The sequence below is a fragment of the Pagrus pagrus genome, assembly GCF_965226575.1.
Source record: "Pagrus pagrus genome assembly, chromosome: 10".
NCBI lineage: Eukaryota > Metazoa > Chordata > Actinopteri > Spariformes > Sparidae > Pagrus > Pagrus pagrus.
Window position 1 is genome coordinate 19852937 of NC_140194.1, and position 15217 is coordinate 19868153.

General features: G+C 40.1%; 2 protein-coding genes across 2 annotated transcripts; one reads left to right on the forward strand and one right to left on the reverse strand.

Moving 5' to 3' along the window:
- The first annotated feature begins 4355 nt into the window (after window positions 1-4355).
- On the forward strand, window positions 4356-8083 carry psma1 (proteasome 20S subunit alpha 1). Its single transcript, XM_084363314.1, has 10 exons — window positions 4356-4452; window positions 5409-5453; window positions 5556-5657; window positions 5969-6072; window positions 6170-6258; window positions 6395-6465; window positions 6590-6719; window positions 6954-7033; window positions 7349-7453; window positions 7781-8083. The coding sequence occupies exons 1-10, from the start codon at window positions 4450-4452 to the stop codon at window positions 7844-7846; spliced, it is 795 nt and encodes a 264-aa protein (XP_084219440.1). The 5' UTR covers window positions 4356-4449; the 3' UTR covers window positions 7847-8083.
- A 725-nt stretch (window positions 8084-8808) lies between these two features.
- ric3b (RIC3 acetylcholine receptor chaperone b) lies at window positions 8809-14311 on the reverse strand. The gene is made up of 6 exons (XM_084363276.1): window positions 14069-14311; window positions 12559-12785; window positions 11875-11953; window positions 11304-11397; window positions 10593-10723; window positions 8809-10089 (listed from the first exon to the last, which is right to left on the reverse strand). Exons 1-6 carry the CDS (start codon window positions 14187-14189, stop codon window positions 9629-9631), a joined length of 1113 nt encoding a protein of 370 aa, XP_084219402.1. The 5' UTR covers window positions 14190-14311; the 3' UTR covers window positions 8809-9628.
- Window positions 14312-15217: the final 906 nt, after the last annotated feature.

Here is a 15217-nt window from a genome sequence, read left to right on the forward strand (position 1 = left end):
TTCCAAAAGTATTCCTAAACTTTTTTCGACAAGGTGAAACTCTGACATAAATAACAAAAAGACTTAGATGAGTTCCTCATTATAGAGAGGAGGAAATCTTTACACTCTCCAGTCTTGAGTCGTCTAAAGATAAATCCTCTCAGCACTTAGAGAAAGCCCAGTTTTACAGATACACTTCTGAATGGCAAAAGGATTTCCCTGCAGCTAGTGTTGCACTCAGCGGATGTCCCGTCTCAGAGGCCAAACTGCAGGAGGAGCCAGCTGAATTAACAGTTCAACTCAAACATTTGACTTGTTGTACTGTCATTAATGAGCAGTATTTGTGTGACATTATGTTCTTGTTTCAGTCTTTCACCTGCAGTGCATTTACTGACTCAATTAACTACATGAAAAGTTCAACCAAATCTTATGGGAACTTGTTTTTACCAATACTTCTATTATTGTATTATTATAATTTAAAATTTTAACTTCATGTGCACCAGTGCACTAGACGTTTTTAAACTTGTGCTTGGTGAGCTGCGGTCAGATGCAATCAGAACATTAAAATGATGGATGCTGGTTCTCCGGCGCTGGTGTGGGAGCGTTTCCTGGCATTAAAACAATGAAAATGATGGATGGGAAAATTGTAATCATTGTTAATATAATGACTGAAATCAGCTTCTTCTTCCAGACTTGCATTTCCTTCGTACAGTGGAGACCATTACTCACTCACTTTTCACAGCAACTTGATTACTGTTAGCCAACATCTGAATGACTCAGAAGCCAGACTGTATGTAATGCTCGCTGGCATCAGGTGGTTTAAAGTGAACCGGTTTCTGATCCAGATGAGAGATACATGTAATTTATGAAAAAGCCTGTGTGGTTAGCTGTCTGTTCGTGGGTTCATAGACTGAGCAAAGAGACCATCTATCTAGCTTCTGATATTATTAAGCACCCCACAATGTACCGATCTGTCTTCTCTTTGAGCCAGAAACAGCCTCTTCAGCCATTTGCCACTGAAGTGCTGCATAGGCGCTTTCGTCAACACCAGGAAACTGACGGCAGCGAGCAGAATCTCTGCAACACTCCCACCTCATCTCTTGTCTCACACGTATGCTCTGGCGCTTGGAAACGTTAACGTCAATGATGACATATACGGTGTTGGGACTCATAAAACGTATAGAGGGGAGGGGCTGAGGTGGCTTTCCTCCGTTTGCAGTGCGGCCGGTGACCCCTGACCCGCCTTGTTATAGGATAGCTGCCAGCTTAATGCAACCTTGGCAGAGCCGCCACCTTTCCCAGCCATTAGTCCAGTCATTTTCCAGGCTAAAACACATTGACAACCTATTTTAAGCAACAAGGGGATGGAAGTTGTGGGATATTTTGCCACCGAGGGTGCAAATTAAATTCTGTGTTGAGTAAAGATAGGCTTGGCTGAACACTGTCGATGTGTCGTCATCCATGAAGTAGTGGTGGCATGTAGCTTAGGTAGAAGAGAAAACTGATGTCTTAATCAGATATAAGTCGTGACGTTTTCTTCTCGCTCTTTGCCCGTGTGATTAACACAGACCGAAAACCATGAATGGGTAGAGGAATGGGCGCACTCACACTCTCTCCTACTCCTTAAAACACCTCCTCCTCCCCCTCCGTCTCCCCCGGCACCACGTGCGAGTGAGTCCACAGTGTGGCTTGGACCCATCGCACAGTGACTCAGGCTGCTCTCCATTTGAAAAATTAAACGGGGGGCCGTTTGGCAGAGTTAAATGAGGCCCCCAGGAAAAAAAACATGCTGAGCTCAGCACCGCTCCTACAATCTCAATCACAAAGGAGGAGGTTGGCGCGCTGATGTAATGGCCGCCGCCGTGCTGCCGCTGCCTTGGCAGAGGAGGAGAGCTCGTCAGCACGGCCCTACTAATTCATCCCCCCCACCACCCCCTCCTCCTGGATCAAGGGTACATCAGATATCATTAACAGAGGAAAGAGCTTAAAACCAGACACGGAGCTGGACGTAAGAGAGGATGAGGCGATCAGTGGGCATTTCTCTGACTGCAGAGACATGAAAAGTGACAGAATCCCTGGAGAAATAAAAAAAAAATACTTCTATATTTCAGGTTGAATGCAGGATAGCGTAGATTTAACGGAGACATAGAGAATATACAGTATGAATGCATGTGTGAGGAAGAGTCGAGGGACAAGTTACACACAGAAGATATTAATCATTACAGGCTGTCAGCATCTATCCACCTGTAGAGCTCTTCCACAATATCTTAACCTATCTTAGCTCCTTAACAAGTATACATCCTGAATTTAAAAGTGGACTTTAAAATAAGTACAACAATATAAAAAGTAAAAGTACATGTCATGAAGAACAGCTCCTTTCTCAGATTATTGCATATTCATTTTATGGAGTATAAGTAAAACGTACCTGACAGTTGCACTGACATACAGCACTTGATTGAGATACAGTGGATACCATTAGCATTATTATATAACAGAGTATCTAAATCATTCTGGACGACACAATCTACTGCATGATTTACCAGCACGAACTAACCCAGTCCAATACAAACAATGATATAAGTCACATTTATTTTATTGAGCATTTCCTGGCTTTTACCCATATAAGCGAACAAAAAGCATAAATTTCTATAAGCTGAGTGACTTTAAATGACTCTGCGTTACTCCGTAGTATATGTGAAGTGTAGCAGCCTCATTAAACCCGACTACCACAATATTCCAGTACAACTTTCAACTGTTGTCTTTATTGTTGGGACTCTCTGCGATAGGGGCATTTAGGAAATGTTAATCATGATAAAGAAACATGAAGAAACACATTAAGAAGATTCACTTTAAAGGCATTATGCACATTTATAGGTTCAATGTTGTAGGTAGAACAAAGATTCATCTGAACTGTTTCTGTGTTGAACTGAGGGACGCTGTCATTTTTACGAATTAACATTCATTTCAGTGGGTGGAGACGGTTCAGTCAGTTTTTCTGAACTTGGTGACATTTTCCCGAAGAGAGTTATCAAGAAGGACCTCCTTGCATCTATGATTCAAGTGGCATCAGCAGCTGCTTCATTGATAATAAATAAGCTGCTGATGGTGTCAAACTGCGACATGTCACACCAAAATGAAATTAATAATCTTGCACAGCTCGCTTTATATAAATGCATTTTAACCCTTTGGTTCAAGACCTCTGCACAGCCCATGTTGTTGTCTGTGGAGGAGAGGCAGATCTTGCAGTCCAGTTTAAAGGTCATGTGTTACTTCACCAGAAGTATTGACTGAGGTGCTCCGTGGCACAGAAATAACATATGTGAATTATTAAAATGGGTGGCATTTACCTTTAAAGAAGCACACAGCACATGAACTGCTGCTGCCTTCATTTCACGACATGTTTTTGAGTTTTCACAAATATTCTGTTGACTACATGATAGCTTGTATTGTTTATCTATCTATCTATCTATCTATCAATCTATCTATCTATCTATCTATATTCAATTGCCACATTATTTAGTTGATTTGACATATAAGGAGGACGACATGAAATCCCTCACAGCTACACAATAAAGGTCAGTTTATTTTTGTATATTCTAACTTGTGTAGCAGTGATTTAACCTCCAGCTGCTGCATTAAAGTTTTCTGCTGTGAGGAATGACCAAAGTCTGGTGTATAAATCAAAATTACAACATACACTTTAGTCTTAACTGAATGAAACTAAGTGAGTATGAAACTGCATCAGTTCAGTATGAATCTAATGTTATAGAAATGAAAACAGTGCTTTCTAGATTGTTATCATTTTAAATCCAGTTCTCAATAATTAACAAAGGCAGACATGGAGAGACGTCTACAAACAAGCATAAAACAGACACCATTGTTGTCTACGGGACAACACAGACATCTTTCTTCTTGAGCTGTGTGTGTTTCTGCAGCAGATGTGTGTGTTCCTGTCAGTTTCTACAACCAGATGATGCAGCTAATTCTGATTTATTGCTGCCTCCTAGTGTCCATGAACAAGAACTGCACCTGTTCCGTCAGTGCAGACAAGAGAAGAGAAGCAAGAATGAACAGATTCAGTGAGAAAATAATAATAATAATAATAATAATAATAATAATAATAATAATAATAATAATGATGATATTATTATTATTATTATTATGTTCTTTTCATTGGTAGTTTTACACATATTTCTGAGAGGAAATGTTGAAATAACTTCAAAATCCAGATTTCTTCATTATTAAATAATAACTCAATTCTTTACTGATAAATGTAATTGTTCCAGTTTTTTTAATCAATGAGAAGAAATATTAAAACATCGTGATAAGGTTGTTTCGCAGCAGCCCGGATCAACTTTGCTCATCGATCACTGATTTTCAATCGGCGCTCTGCTATTTTCCCTGACGTCGCTTCCAGGATACTAAATCAAGTCAGACTCACAGGCGGAGGAAACACTTTCAGAAGCAGAGATGGTAACTATGAATGAAATCCGAATTATGTTGATCAGTTAATAATATATAACATGTTTACACAGTAAATAAATCAAACAGGGTGTTCATCTAGTATATTTTATTTGGAAACATATAAAACGGGGTCCATTTACTCGCACCAAGCTATCGCTAGCTAGCTAACTTTTGACTGCACACTGTGAGTAAGCAAAACAGCCTCACTGACTGCTAATGTTAGCTGCACGGATGCCGGCTAACTGACGTGTGTCCAAACAAACTCAAGGTTAATATTTGTGGTATGATATCGCATTGGATAATGTTTATGATCAACCCTGTGTAGTTTCGTTTAGCGCCAATTTAATGTATCGTAAATACGTTGTGAATTACTGTGCTGGTGGCTAGCTAGCAGGCTAACGCAAAGTAGCTAGCAGACGTTAGCCAGCATAGGCTGAGTTAGCATCAAATTGAAGTATCATGCCTTTTACTTTCGTTTTCCCTCAGCTCGCTGGCGTTTGGCTTCAACTTAAAACTTATGTTGCGATGCTAACTTGTATAACTACAGTCAATGGTTACTGCAATGTTTAAGCTAACTTTCGTACAACTGGCATTTTATCCAGCTATTGTCAGCTAGCTCTCCGCAAAACTAAGTTAAATAGGCACCGAGCGCATCATAACAGTAGCTAGAATGATGCTTGTACTCGGTTTCCTGATTGTCTTCGGTAAGCTGCTGTTCACAAAGCTGAGCTTATCAATTATTCAGTCGTCAGGTAGTAATTTAAAACCCCAGTGTAGAAAAGTCCAGGCTGGAGGTTCAGTCGTGTGCAGTCGTGACTGAGTCCGGGAGAAATAACGTTAGTTTGTAAGTGAGAAGATAGCAGATGATGCAAGACAACTATGTAAGCTCAGCTCCTGTGTGTTTTATAATAAGTGTCATTTTAAAAATATGTCACTTCTAAAGTATGTCTTGTTTTTATCCGCAGTTTCGCAATCAGTACGACAACGATGTGACAGTATGGAGCCCACAGGTAAGTCGCTGTTAGCCCTGAGCTCTGTCTGTGTCTGACTTTACAAAGTGAGTAATAAACAACAATATGTAAACAAAATGATTGATGTCCGTGTTGCTACAGGGCCGTATTCATCAGATCGAGTATGCCATGGAGGCAGTGAAACAGGGGTCTGCAACCGTAGGGCTCAAATCCAAAACCCATGCAGTCCTGGTTGCACTAAAGGTACAGTCCGTCAGTCTATGTGATGTCTCTCAGTGTGTCTGCTTCCCTAAAACCTGCAGCATTGTAACAATCCTCAATTACAAATGATTCATTTGTGTCAATTTTAAATAACAAATGCGTCAATCATTCATAGGTAGGCATCAGTATCCATTTCAGCTGCTCCGACACCCTGTTTTATTTGTAAACCAAGGAAGAAGTTTATTATCTGCGCCATTTAATGGTGCACTGAAATAGTATAATTGTAGCGGATTAATTGTGACAGTGGAAGGTCAAGTATTCATGCGTGATTTCGTATTTTTGCGTCTCTGCAGAGAGCCCAGTCTGAACTGGCTGCCCATCAGAAGAAGATCCTCCATGTCGACAACCACATCGGCATCTCCATTGCTGGACTGACTGCTGATGCCAGACTGCTCTGGTAGGTCGCAGCAGCCTTGATGGTCTGAATGAAGCTTTTCAGTGCATGTGCAAATATTAATAAATTTGATTAGATACTAACGCCCTCTCTCCCACAGTAACTTCATGCGTCAGGAGTGCTTGGACTCAAGATTTGTCTTCGACAGGCCCCTCCCCACGTCCCGTCTTGTCTCTCTTATTGGAAGCAGTATCCTTTACTACTGTTAGCTTGATGTTCTGAAGAAAAAAAGTTTATTTTTGTGTGTTATCTTGGGTCATATTCCTCATGTGAAGAAGCTCATCTATTACTCTAAAGTAAAATTGACCCTTAACTGAGCCTTCAGAAACCCAAATCCCAACACAGAGGTATGGAAGGAGGCCCTACGGTGTTGGACTTCTCATTGCTGGCTTTGATGTAAGTCTGCTCACTCAAACATCTTCTTACTTTTATCTAGCTATTTATTTCCCCTGCGAAAGAATAACTGTTCTACAAATTTGGACTTTAAATCTAACCATTGTTAAAATGTTGTGTGTTGCAGGACATGGGACCTCATATCTTCCAGACTTGTCCGTCAGCCAACTACTTTGACTGCAAAGCCATGTCCATCGGAGCGCGCTCCCAGTCTGCACGCACCTACCTGGAGAGATGCATGGACAAGTTCTCCGACTGTAAGATGACATTTCTTTTACTAGCCTGACTCGCTCACATTTAGAAGAGACTAGTTTTGACTATGCAGGTCGTTTTATTTCATTTTTGTTCATGAGTTCTTTTTTGGAAATCAAGACTCAGATGTCAAATTTCATTTAGCAACTTCATAGTTCAAACATCGATAGTCGCTGTCTTCCACCTGCTGAATGACTTGTGGATGTACTTGCACTAAGAAAGTTTTGTTTTGCGCTCAGGTAATCTCAATGACCTGGTCCAGCATGGCCTCCGTGCTCTCAGAGAAACCCTCCCGAGCGAGCAGGACCTCACCACCAAGGTACGTCAACTCTCTCCTCTCCTGTTTGAAGTGACACGCTGCTACATAAATCCCAGCACAGAAGAGTTCAGTCGTCTTCGTCCTCATCTGTGTGTTATAGAGACATGTAATTGTTGTGGGATAAAACCTGTATCCACCCAGGCAGAGTTGTGTAACAAATAAAACAAAACCTTACCCAGTAGCTGTAGTATAATTAAATACCAACTGTGTTGAGTTTTTCTTTCAGGATTCAAAGGCCAACACAAGATGTTGCAGTGTTCTTTTAAATATAATAGTTTAGAGGCTGTTTCTTATGTTTATTTCTCAATCTTTCAGAACGTTTCCATTGGTATTGTGGGGAAGGACATGGAGTTCGTCATTTATGACGACGATGATGTCGCCCCATTCCTGGAAGGACTGGAGGAGAGGCCACAGAGAAAGGTACAGCAAGGGGTGCTGGATTTATAAAGTTCAGATTGGACTCATGATGTTGTTGTTGTTCTTCTGCAGTGTCAATAATGTGATTAGTCCAAACTCTTATCTTCTGAACTTTGTTGGTTGTATTAAATTTGGCCCAGGTTAGTCTGTCAGAACACTGTTAAAATATACTCGTAAGTTAAAGGCACATAGTTGACATTTTTTGAGGACAATAAAGGCGTGAAAATAAAATGTAGAGATGCTGAACACCTTATTGTATCTAAAATTACAGAGTTAGACAGACACTGATGTTTCTGTGCTAAACCACGCCCATGTCTGTTTTTGTCTCAGGTTGCCCAGCCAGCAGATGAACCCGCCGCCGCTGCACCAGCATCTGATGAGCCAATGGAGCACTGAGGCGGCCCCGTCAGTTTACTTCCTGTTCTGAGAGGGGGCGGGCACAAACCCAGACCAACCTGACACTTATAGCAACTCACCAGAATAACTGTTAGAGGGGAGAGCTGTTGTTGTGACGTGCCACTTGCTAAACTGTTCATCCAAAATATTCTCTGCAAACATCAACAACTGTGATGTTTTGCTTTTGTATGAGTAAATGTACCATTATACAAGTAATAAACTCTTTTTTTGAATTAAGCTGCTACTCTTCATTACTTAAATGCCCAATTAATACACATTTGTAAATCTCCTGAGCAATTGTTAACTGAAATTACTGATATACTTTAGCTGAGAATGAGCACAAGTGCAAAGATACTTACAATGTCTAAATGAGCAGCGTTGCAGGCAAGAAAGCGCTGAGTTTCTAAAATGTTGACTGTGTGACAATGTGACAAATCAAATCAAAAGCCGAAAGTTTATAATCCAGAACATTTTATTCAAGTAATTAACAGTATTTAAATCGTGGATATGCATACCCAGGTGCTTTTCTGAACAGCAAATAAATAAATTCAGTTTATAAAAGTAAAAATCTTTAAATAATTTAGAGCACAAGACAGCAGGTCCATCACAAACACTTACAGAGGGACCTTTAATGTCCAATAGGTCTTGTCCGCTTGAATTAAGTGCATCTCTTTTACTGTATGTCTTCATACTTAAAGCAACAAAATGTAACTTCAGCTCCGGTCAGACGCCAACCCTAGTTACATCTTGTTGCTTTAAAGGTGCACTATGTAGTTTTGGAAAATAAATTCAGACTCAGAACCATAATATTTATAATATTAATATGGTAATAATACAAACTCAGAAGTATTTATTTGATATATTTCCATAACTGGAAAAAACTAGCTGTCCTCAGAGGTGAATACTGTTTGAAGCTAGAAACGTGGCTGTTTAGAAGCAAATATAAATAAAGTAAAACAGGATGAAACTGTGTTGTCCTCTGAGGACAGATTGTTTATTCAGTCATGACTGACTTCTCTTAAAGTTTCTCCCCCAGAACTACACAGTGAGTTAGAGGGAAGTCAGGGTTATACAAATCATCTTAAAGACCACAGGAAGTTTAAAATGTCTATAATTTGAATAGAGTTTTGTGAGTTCAACAAATGTTTTGCCAGGTGAGAAAAGGCACAAAAGCCCCAATAAATGTGAGACGTGATAAAAACCTATTTCCCATTTGGATCCAGCATCCCCAACTGCATAATATCTGCTCACATCAGAATTTCTAAATATGTCCTGATCTGAGCTACAACTACTACTAATTTCAAAATATTATATATATTATTTAGTGGAACAGGTTTTGAAATGTTTGCTTGACATTTAGAAACATGTAAAAAACCCTTTAGTTTAAGAGCTTTATGTGAATAACTAGGAAGTGGGTTCGATCACAAACAGTGCGAAAGCCTTCAGAGCACATTCTCACATCAGATCTTGACACTAGAGTCCTGGAAGCATCTCAGTGTTGGTTTAATAAAAGTAATTATAAATAAGTCGACGGGCATTATTATATTCGATTATTAGCGTTTTACAAATGAGGCCCCTGTCTTGTCTTTCAAAAGACCTTCGCCTACACTTACTCCATTTTAGGTAAGCACATCTTCTCACTTTTTAACTTCAAGTAAAGATAAACAAAGCTGGCAACACGTTTTCACGCATTCACCAACATTCATGCTCCTCTGATGAGAGCTGATTCAAAAAGCAGCTGTCCTCACGAGGCCCAGGCTCGAGTTTATACGCAGTTGGAGGTCAGCGCGAGGCTTTCTTTGCTCTCCTCCTCTTGTTCCTCCGTCTGACCGTGCTGCAGGGAGTTTCTGTCTCCGTCGACCTGCTGAGGTCCTCCATCTTCTCCTGCTCCATCATGGACGTCATCTTCAGTGAGAGCTCCAGCTCCTCCAGGACTCCGGCCAGGTCCTCCTCTGGGACGCCCAGATCGATTTTACCCCCTCCGTCCTTGTGTTCGTGCGGGCTCTCATTCGCACCGACATCACTGTCTGGACCCACGTCCGCTTCACTTACTGCTGTAAAATTAGATTCGTTCACAGCCTCTGTTTGCTCAGCCTCTCCTCCACCTGTGACGTCCTCGTGTATGTTTTCCACGTCGGCTCCATCGGCTTGGGTCCTCTCGGCCTCTGTTTCCGCCTGTGGACTGTGGTGCTGACAGCAGCAGCGGGAATGTTCCCAGTGCTGCTGAGGCTCCTCGGGATAATCTGCAGACATTTTAGGGAAATTTAATAAGTCATTAATCGATCACCATTTCCTTGACTGACACTGGTGGAAGTGTTTGTCAAAAACCCATCATCTGATTCAGCAGTGACAGCTGAAATCTATAAAAAATCAATCTGAGGTTTTGGGGTTTTGTCAGGATTCCAGTATTACTTTGCAACTGAAATTAGTTTTTAGCCAACCACCTATAAATCATGTGCGCTAGACTATTTTAGACTGATCTCCTGCAGCCCAGGAAGCCACTGGTTTCAGTTCATGCAAATAGAGAATCAAAATAACCTGCAGATACTTTAAGAAAAAGGTCAAGAAATCATCCCAAAGAGTAGTCTTAGTCTCAATATTGTTACACCCCTACTATTAGATGATGGAATTTACCAAAAGCACTTGAATGCACCACTCCATTTTGTGCTAACAAATCTCTGGAGTGGTGATATAAGAGTTTTTTTTAGTAAACTGTAATTCCTGCAGTGTCACAGTGCTCGTGTACCTTCCCAGTCATCCTGGCTCTTCTTCTCTGGAGTCACGTTGTCGACCAGCTGGCCCTCCTGCATCACCCGAGTTATCTCCGTCAGCTGCTGCAGGAGACTCTCCTCCTGATCCGCCGTCACGCCCTTCAGCCTGCAACACATACAGAAAACTACACATTTAACCCTCATTACCATTAACACTAACACACTGATCGGCTGGTGGTGTGCTTGATGTAGGGCTGCCAGAAATAACAAGAGTCACTTCATGTTTGGTCTTTTAGGTGTTGATCTGGTTGAATTCTCTTGATAATTTTCCAGGATACTATTTTAACACAACAGCCTGATATCTGTGAGGATATCGTCCAAAAAAGTACAATAAAACTTACACATTTTATAGTTCGAAGATGATTATAACGCTCACACTAACAGGTTATACACCTTTTTAAGCTTTTACAATGAAGATAACACATGGAAGTGTTAAAAACAACCCACATACAGGAATAAGAGATCATTATATCTAAGGGACTGAATAGATTGCACAAGAGGAAAGGAAATGATCTTTATGGGAGTGTCGTGTTTGTCTTCATCTTTACTTTGGAAGAAATTATTGCAAGCATGCGATTAAATTAACTAATCAACAAATGATTCAATCAAACCGGCCATTTCTGTCAGGAAAAGAGAGGGAGGAGGCCGACTGATGAAATGATCCCTCAGTACAGGCACACACCCACCTCTCAGGACTGTGGTGGGCGTTGGAAACAATATTCTCCATCACCAACTCCGTCTCCCTCAGTTTCTCCTGCAGCTGAGCCAACTCAAAGTCAGCTGGAAGGCGACAGAGGGAGAAAAAATGAACAATCTGAGACGACAGAACAGACAGAAACTGACCACACGCACAAGTGTAGGCAGTTAGGATTATTTGGAAAACGTCAAGTTCTTGTTTTCACAGCCGGAGCGGACTGTAATTCATCTTGCTGCGTGAGGCTTTGTGGGAATCAATATGCCAGAAAATAACCAACATTAATTTATTTCTCATTACGTTAATGCACCGTAAAAATGCACATCATGGAGGTTTCTGAGACTGGATGTGACACACACACACAGCTACTTAAAATACTGTATCAATCTAAAGGACTTCCCACAAAGCAGAAAATACACTTTTTTGGAAGAATTTATATTCATGTGATAGACGTCTTTTTCAATGCAGCGCTCACTGCTTTTATTTTAAATAAATAAGATGGAAGTTAGTGATTAAGGTGGCTAAAGAAAGAATGAGTTGCACTGATGTTGACTGATACTCACTGATCTTTCTCTTCATGTTCTCGGACCGAACTGAAGGAAACCTGCTCTCTGGTGGTTTGCTGTTCCCTTTAGATGTGATCTGACACGGAGACAATAACAGCGTTAAAATAGATAAACCTACGATCGCAAGGTGATTTTCTTTTATGATGTTAACTGCCTGTTAATGTGCATCAGTGGCAATAAAGTGAAAGTAAAACACTCAACAAAATCCCCAGCAGAGTTTCCATTTGTATTTAAATCACTTGCACACCGACAGTTATTTTTTCTGACAAACAGCACTATTCATTATCAAAGTGAAATGTTGATAATTAACTTTTCTACATAGTTTGATCTTTCCTGCGATGTCAGATACTTTGTTACTTGCTTGAATAAATGTTACTGTGAATTTACATTCTATAATAAATCCTTGAGCTTTTATACCAAATTAATTGAGTTTTGATAAAAGCCTTCCAAGCTAATCTTGTTGAATGTTAAATATTGCCTTCACAATAAGCAGCTGTACACAAACTTTGCCTTAAAAGAATCGTCTCTAATCAGATTTTTATTTAATGTCTGATCAAAACATTAATTAAGAAGAAGAAATAATCAATAATCAAAACTTTTAAGTTGAGGTCGTGAGTACTTTTTACACCTGCTCTGTCATCATCGTCATTCAGAGGCTGTGTTGAGTCTCTGATGTTTCACCTTGAACAGTATGTAGAGAATGTAGAGTAAGATCCCGAAGCCGTACACGGGGATGATCTGTCCTGCCAGGTTGGACTTGCCCCCGGTTCCCACCCCCGTTCCTGCTCCCTTGGCCCGGGCTATGGCCTCGGTGTTGTGGGCTCTGGAGAAGCCGGCGGCCGCAGCCCTCTGGCCTCGACCCTCCGGGGCAGTCTGACGGTGCATCATCGGAGGGAGGCGACCTGGACCTGAAGGGAGGGGAGGAGGAGGATTCTCCTGAGGGTCAGTTTAGGAAAACATGACTGATATACAACATCAATAACAGCAGAGTACAACACAATCTGAACCAGAACAACAAATCTACAAGAATTTGTCTTAGGTCTGCGACCAATGATTACTTTCATCGTGGATTATTTTCTTGATTAATCAATTAGTTATTTGGTTTATAAAATGTCAGAAAACGAATAATTTAATTGATTAATTGTTGCAGCTTTAGTCACATAACTTTATAGAATTGTGTTAAACTCTGCAGTAACAAGTGATTATTCTGAAGAAGTGGACATGTTTAATCTAAAAGACTGCATCACACCTGCGACACACAGGCTTGTTTTCCCCTTTAAACAGAAACCTTTGGCACAGATAGACATCATGCTGATATCAGTGGGGAAAGTTTTTGTACTTCCTCATTTTTGAAGTCTGCAGCTTCTATTGATCGTGTCATATGTTTAGTACCTTTATACTAATAAAACCTACTGCTTAAAAATATCTTTACACAAGAAAAGATGCATCCAGCCTGAAAAGGCCAATAAAAAGACAAATTATGATATGGTTGATGTGGTTAAAAAGAGACACTTAAGTTGTGACGATGTAAAAACAGCTGAACATCTGTTGTTTTGACGTGTACAGACATAAATATTCACATCCTGTGAAGTTTGAATATGTTCCCCTATTTACAGATTTTAAAAAACAAACAATCCAGATGGGCTCTCTGCATCTCATTTAGAGCTGGTGCCATTAATCAATCGACAGAAACTTCAATAAATCAACAACTTTTTTGATAATTGTTTAAACTTTTAGGTCAAGTTTTAGTTGAACCTGCTTTAGAGGGGTCGATTCAACTGAAGGTTTATTAAGGAGGCTGCAGATTGTGATGCTGGTGAACTATACTGCCTTAAACCATCATTTAGTCCACCCTGTGTTTACCAATAAAGGTAGAGTGGTTTAGCTTTACCTGGGTGTACCTAATAAACTGGCAAGGCAGTGTTTCTATAGCTCAAGCCCTCTTCTTTTACACACATCTAATAAACTGCAGACAGGTGTTACGGTGTGTTTGGCGCCCTCCTCAGGGAGGAAATGTAACTGCACGGTTGATGGGTGATTCAGCGGTGATGTGCAGGACAGACTGCGGTTTAAAATACAAACATACACGTTCAATCACAACATGAAAAGCTACAATAACAAGCTTCAATCCTCAACATCGAGCTGAAGACGTTTTGACGGATTTACACAGGAAGAGTTAAAGGTGACGCACCCTCCGGCCGCTCAGCAGCATCCTTCCTCCCGCGGGACAGCAGCATTTTAGGAAGCAGCAGCGCGACGCACAGCACGAGGCACGTCGCGAGGGTCACCTTCTGAAATGTCGACATCGCCATGATGAGAGACGGAAGATCACCTTCCTGCCGGAGAGCGATGATATGTGCCCGGTTTACGGTGAGAAGACAGAGGGGACGGTGGGTCGGTGTCGTTTCTCATCCATCAGTTCCACTTCCTTGTTGACTGGAGGACCGGAAGTGCGTCGGAACTGCAACGTATGTGTTTCACCACAGGGTGGCGCCAAACGACCGTCTTGATTTCTTCCCTTTCTTTTCTTTCCCTACAAAAACCATATAATTAAACTACTAAAAACAGGGTTAATACATTAAAATATATAGAGAACATAATATTAAATGTATGAAATGGAAAATAAATAAATCAGAAATTCGATACATAGATGGTCTTTAATAAGGATTAAAGGTTGATACATTCAGAGGCTATTATTTTGTAGAATTGTACACATTTCATCAGTTGGAGATTTTAGGTTCATATATTTCAAGGATTTATTTACAATACAGTCTGAATTCATTGTAAAAAGCACTGAAATTATTCTTTTTATAGCCCTTTTTTAATTTTATAAAAACAAAAGTCATAAAAGTAGCACATCATTCCAGGGTTAGTATTTATATATTCAATTTAATGTCTTTTTCTGTCTGCATTACAATTGTGAATGTTGTGACTTTGTAAATTGTTGAGATACAGTACATGTAATAAAGTTTTGTCTTTGCTTTTTGTAAGAGGAGAGGAGTTTGTCAACACACAGCCTGATTTAATTTGTTCTATTTTTATTTTTTTTTAAAAAGCAGACATATATAAAGTAGAAATAATTCCTAATGGTTTGTCAATTCATATTTATTTATTAATGTTTTATTATTCCCCACCATGGAATTAGACAAAATGAGTCTGCAAGTAACTCAAAATTATATAAATAAAGTTACACCACGCACTTTTTCAAAAGGGGCTGCACAATATGTTTTAAAAAAAGAAAAAGAAAGAAAAACATGCTGCAACTGTTTTGACATCACAATTGCAATGTAATTCACAATATGTGGAAATTACCAGTTTTTTTATCATGTTTTCACAATTT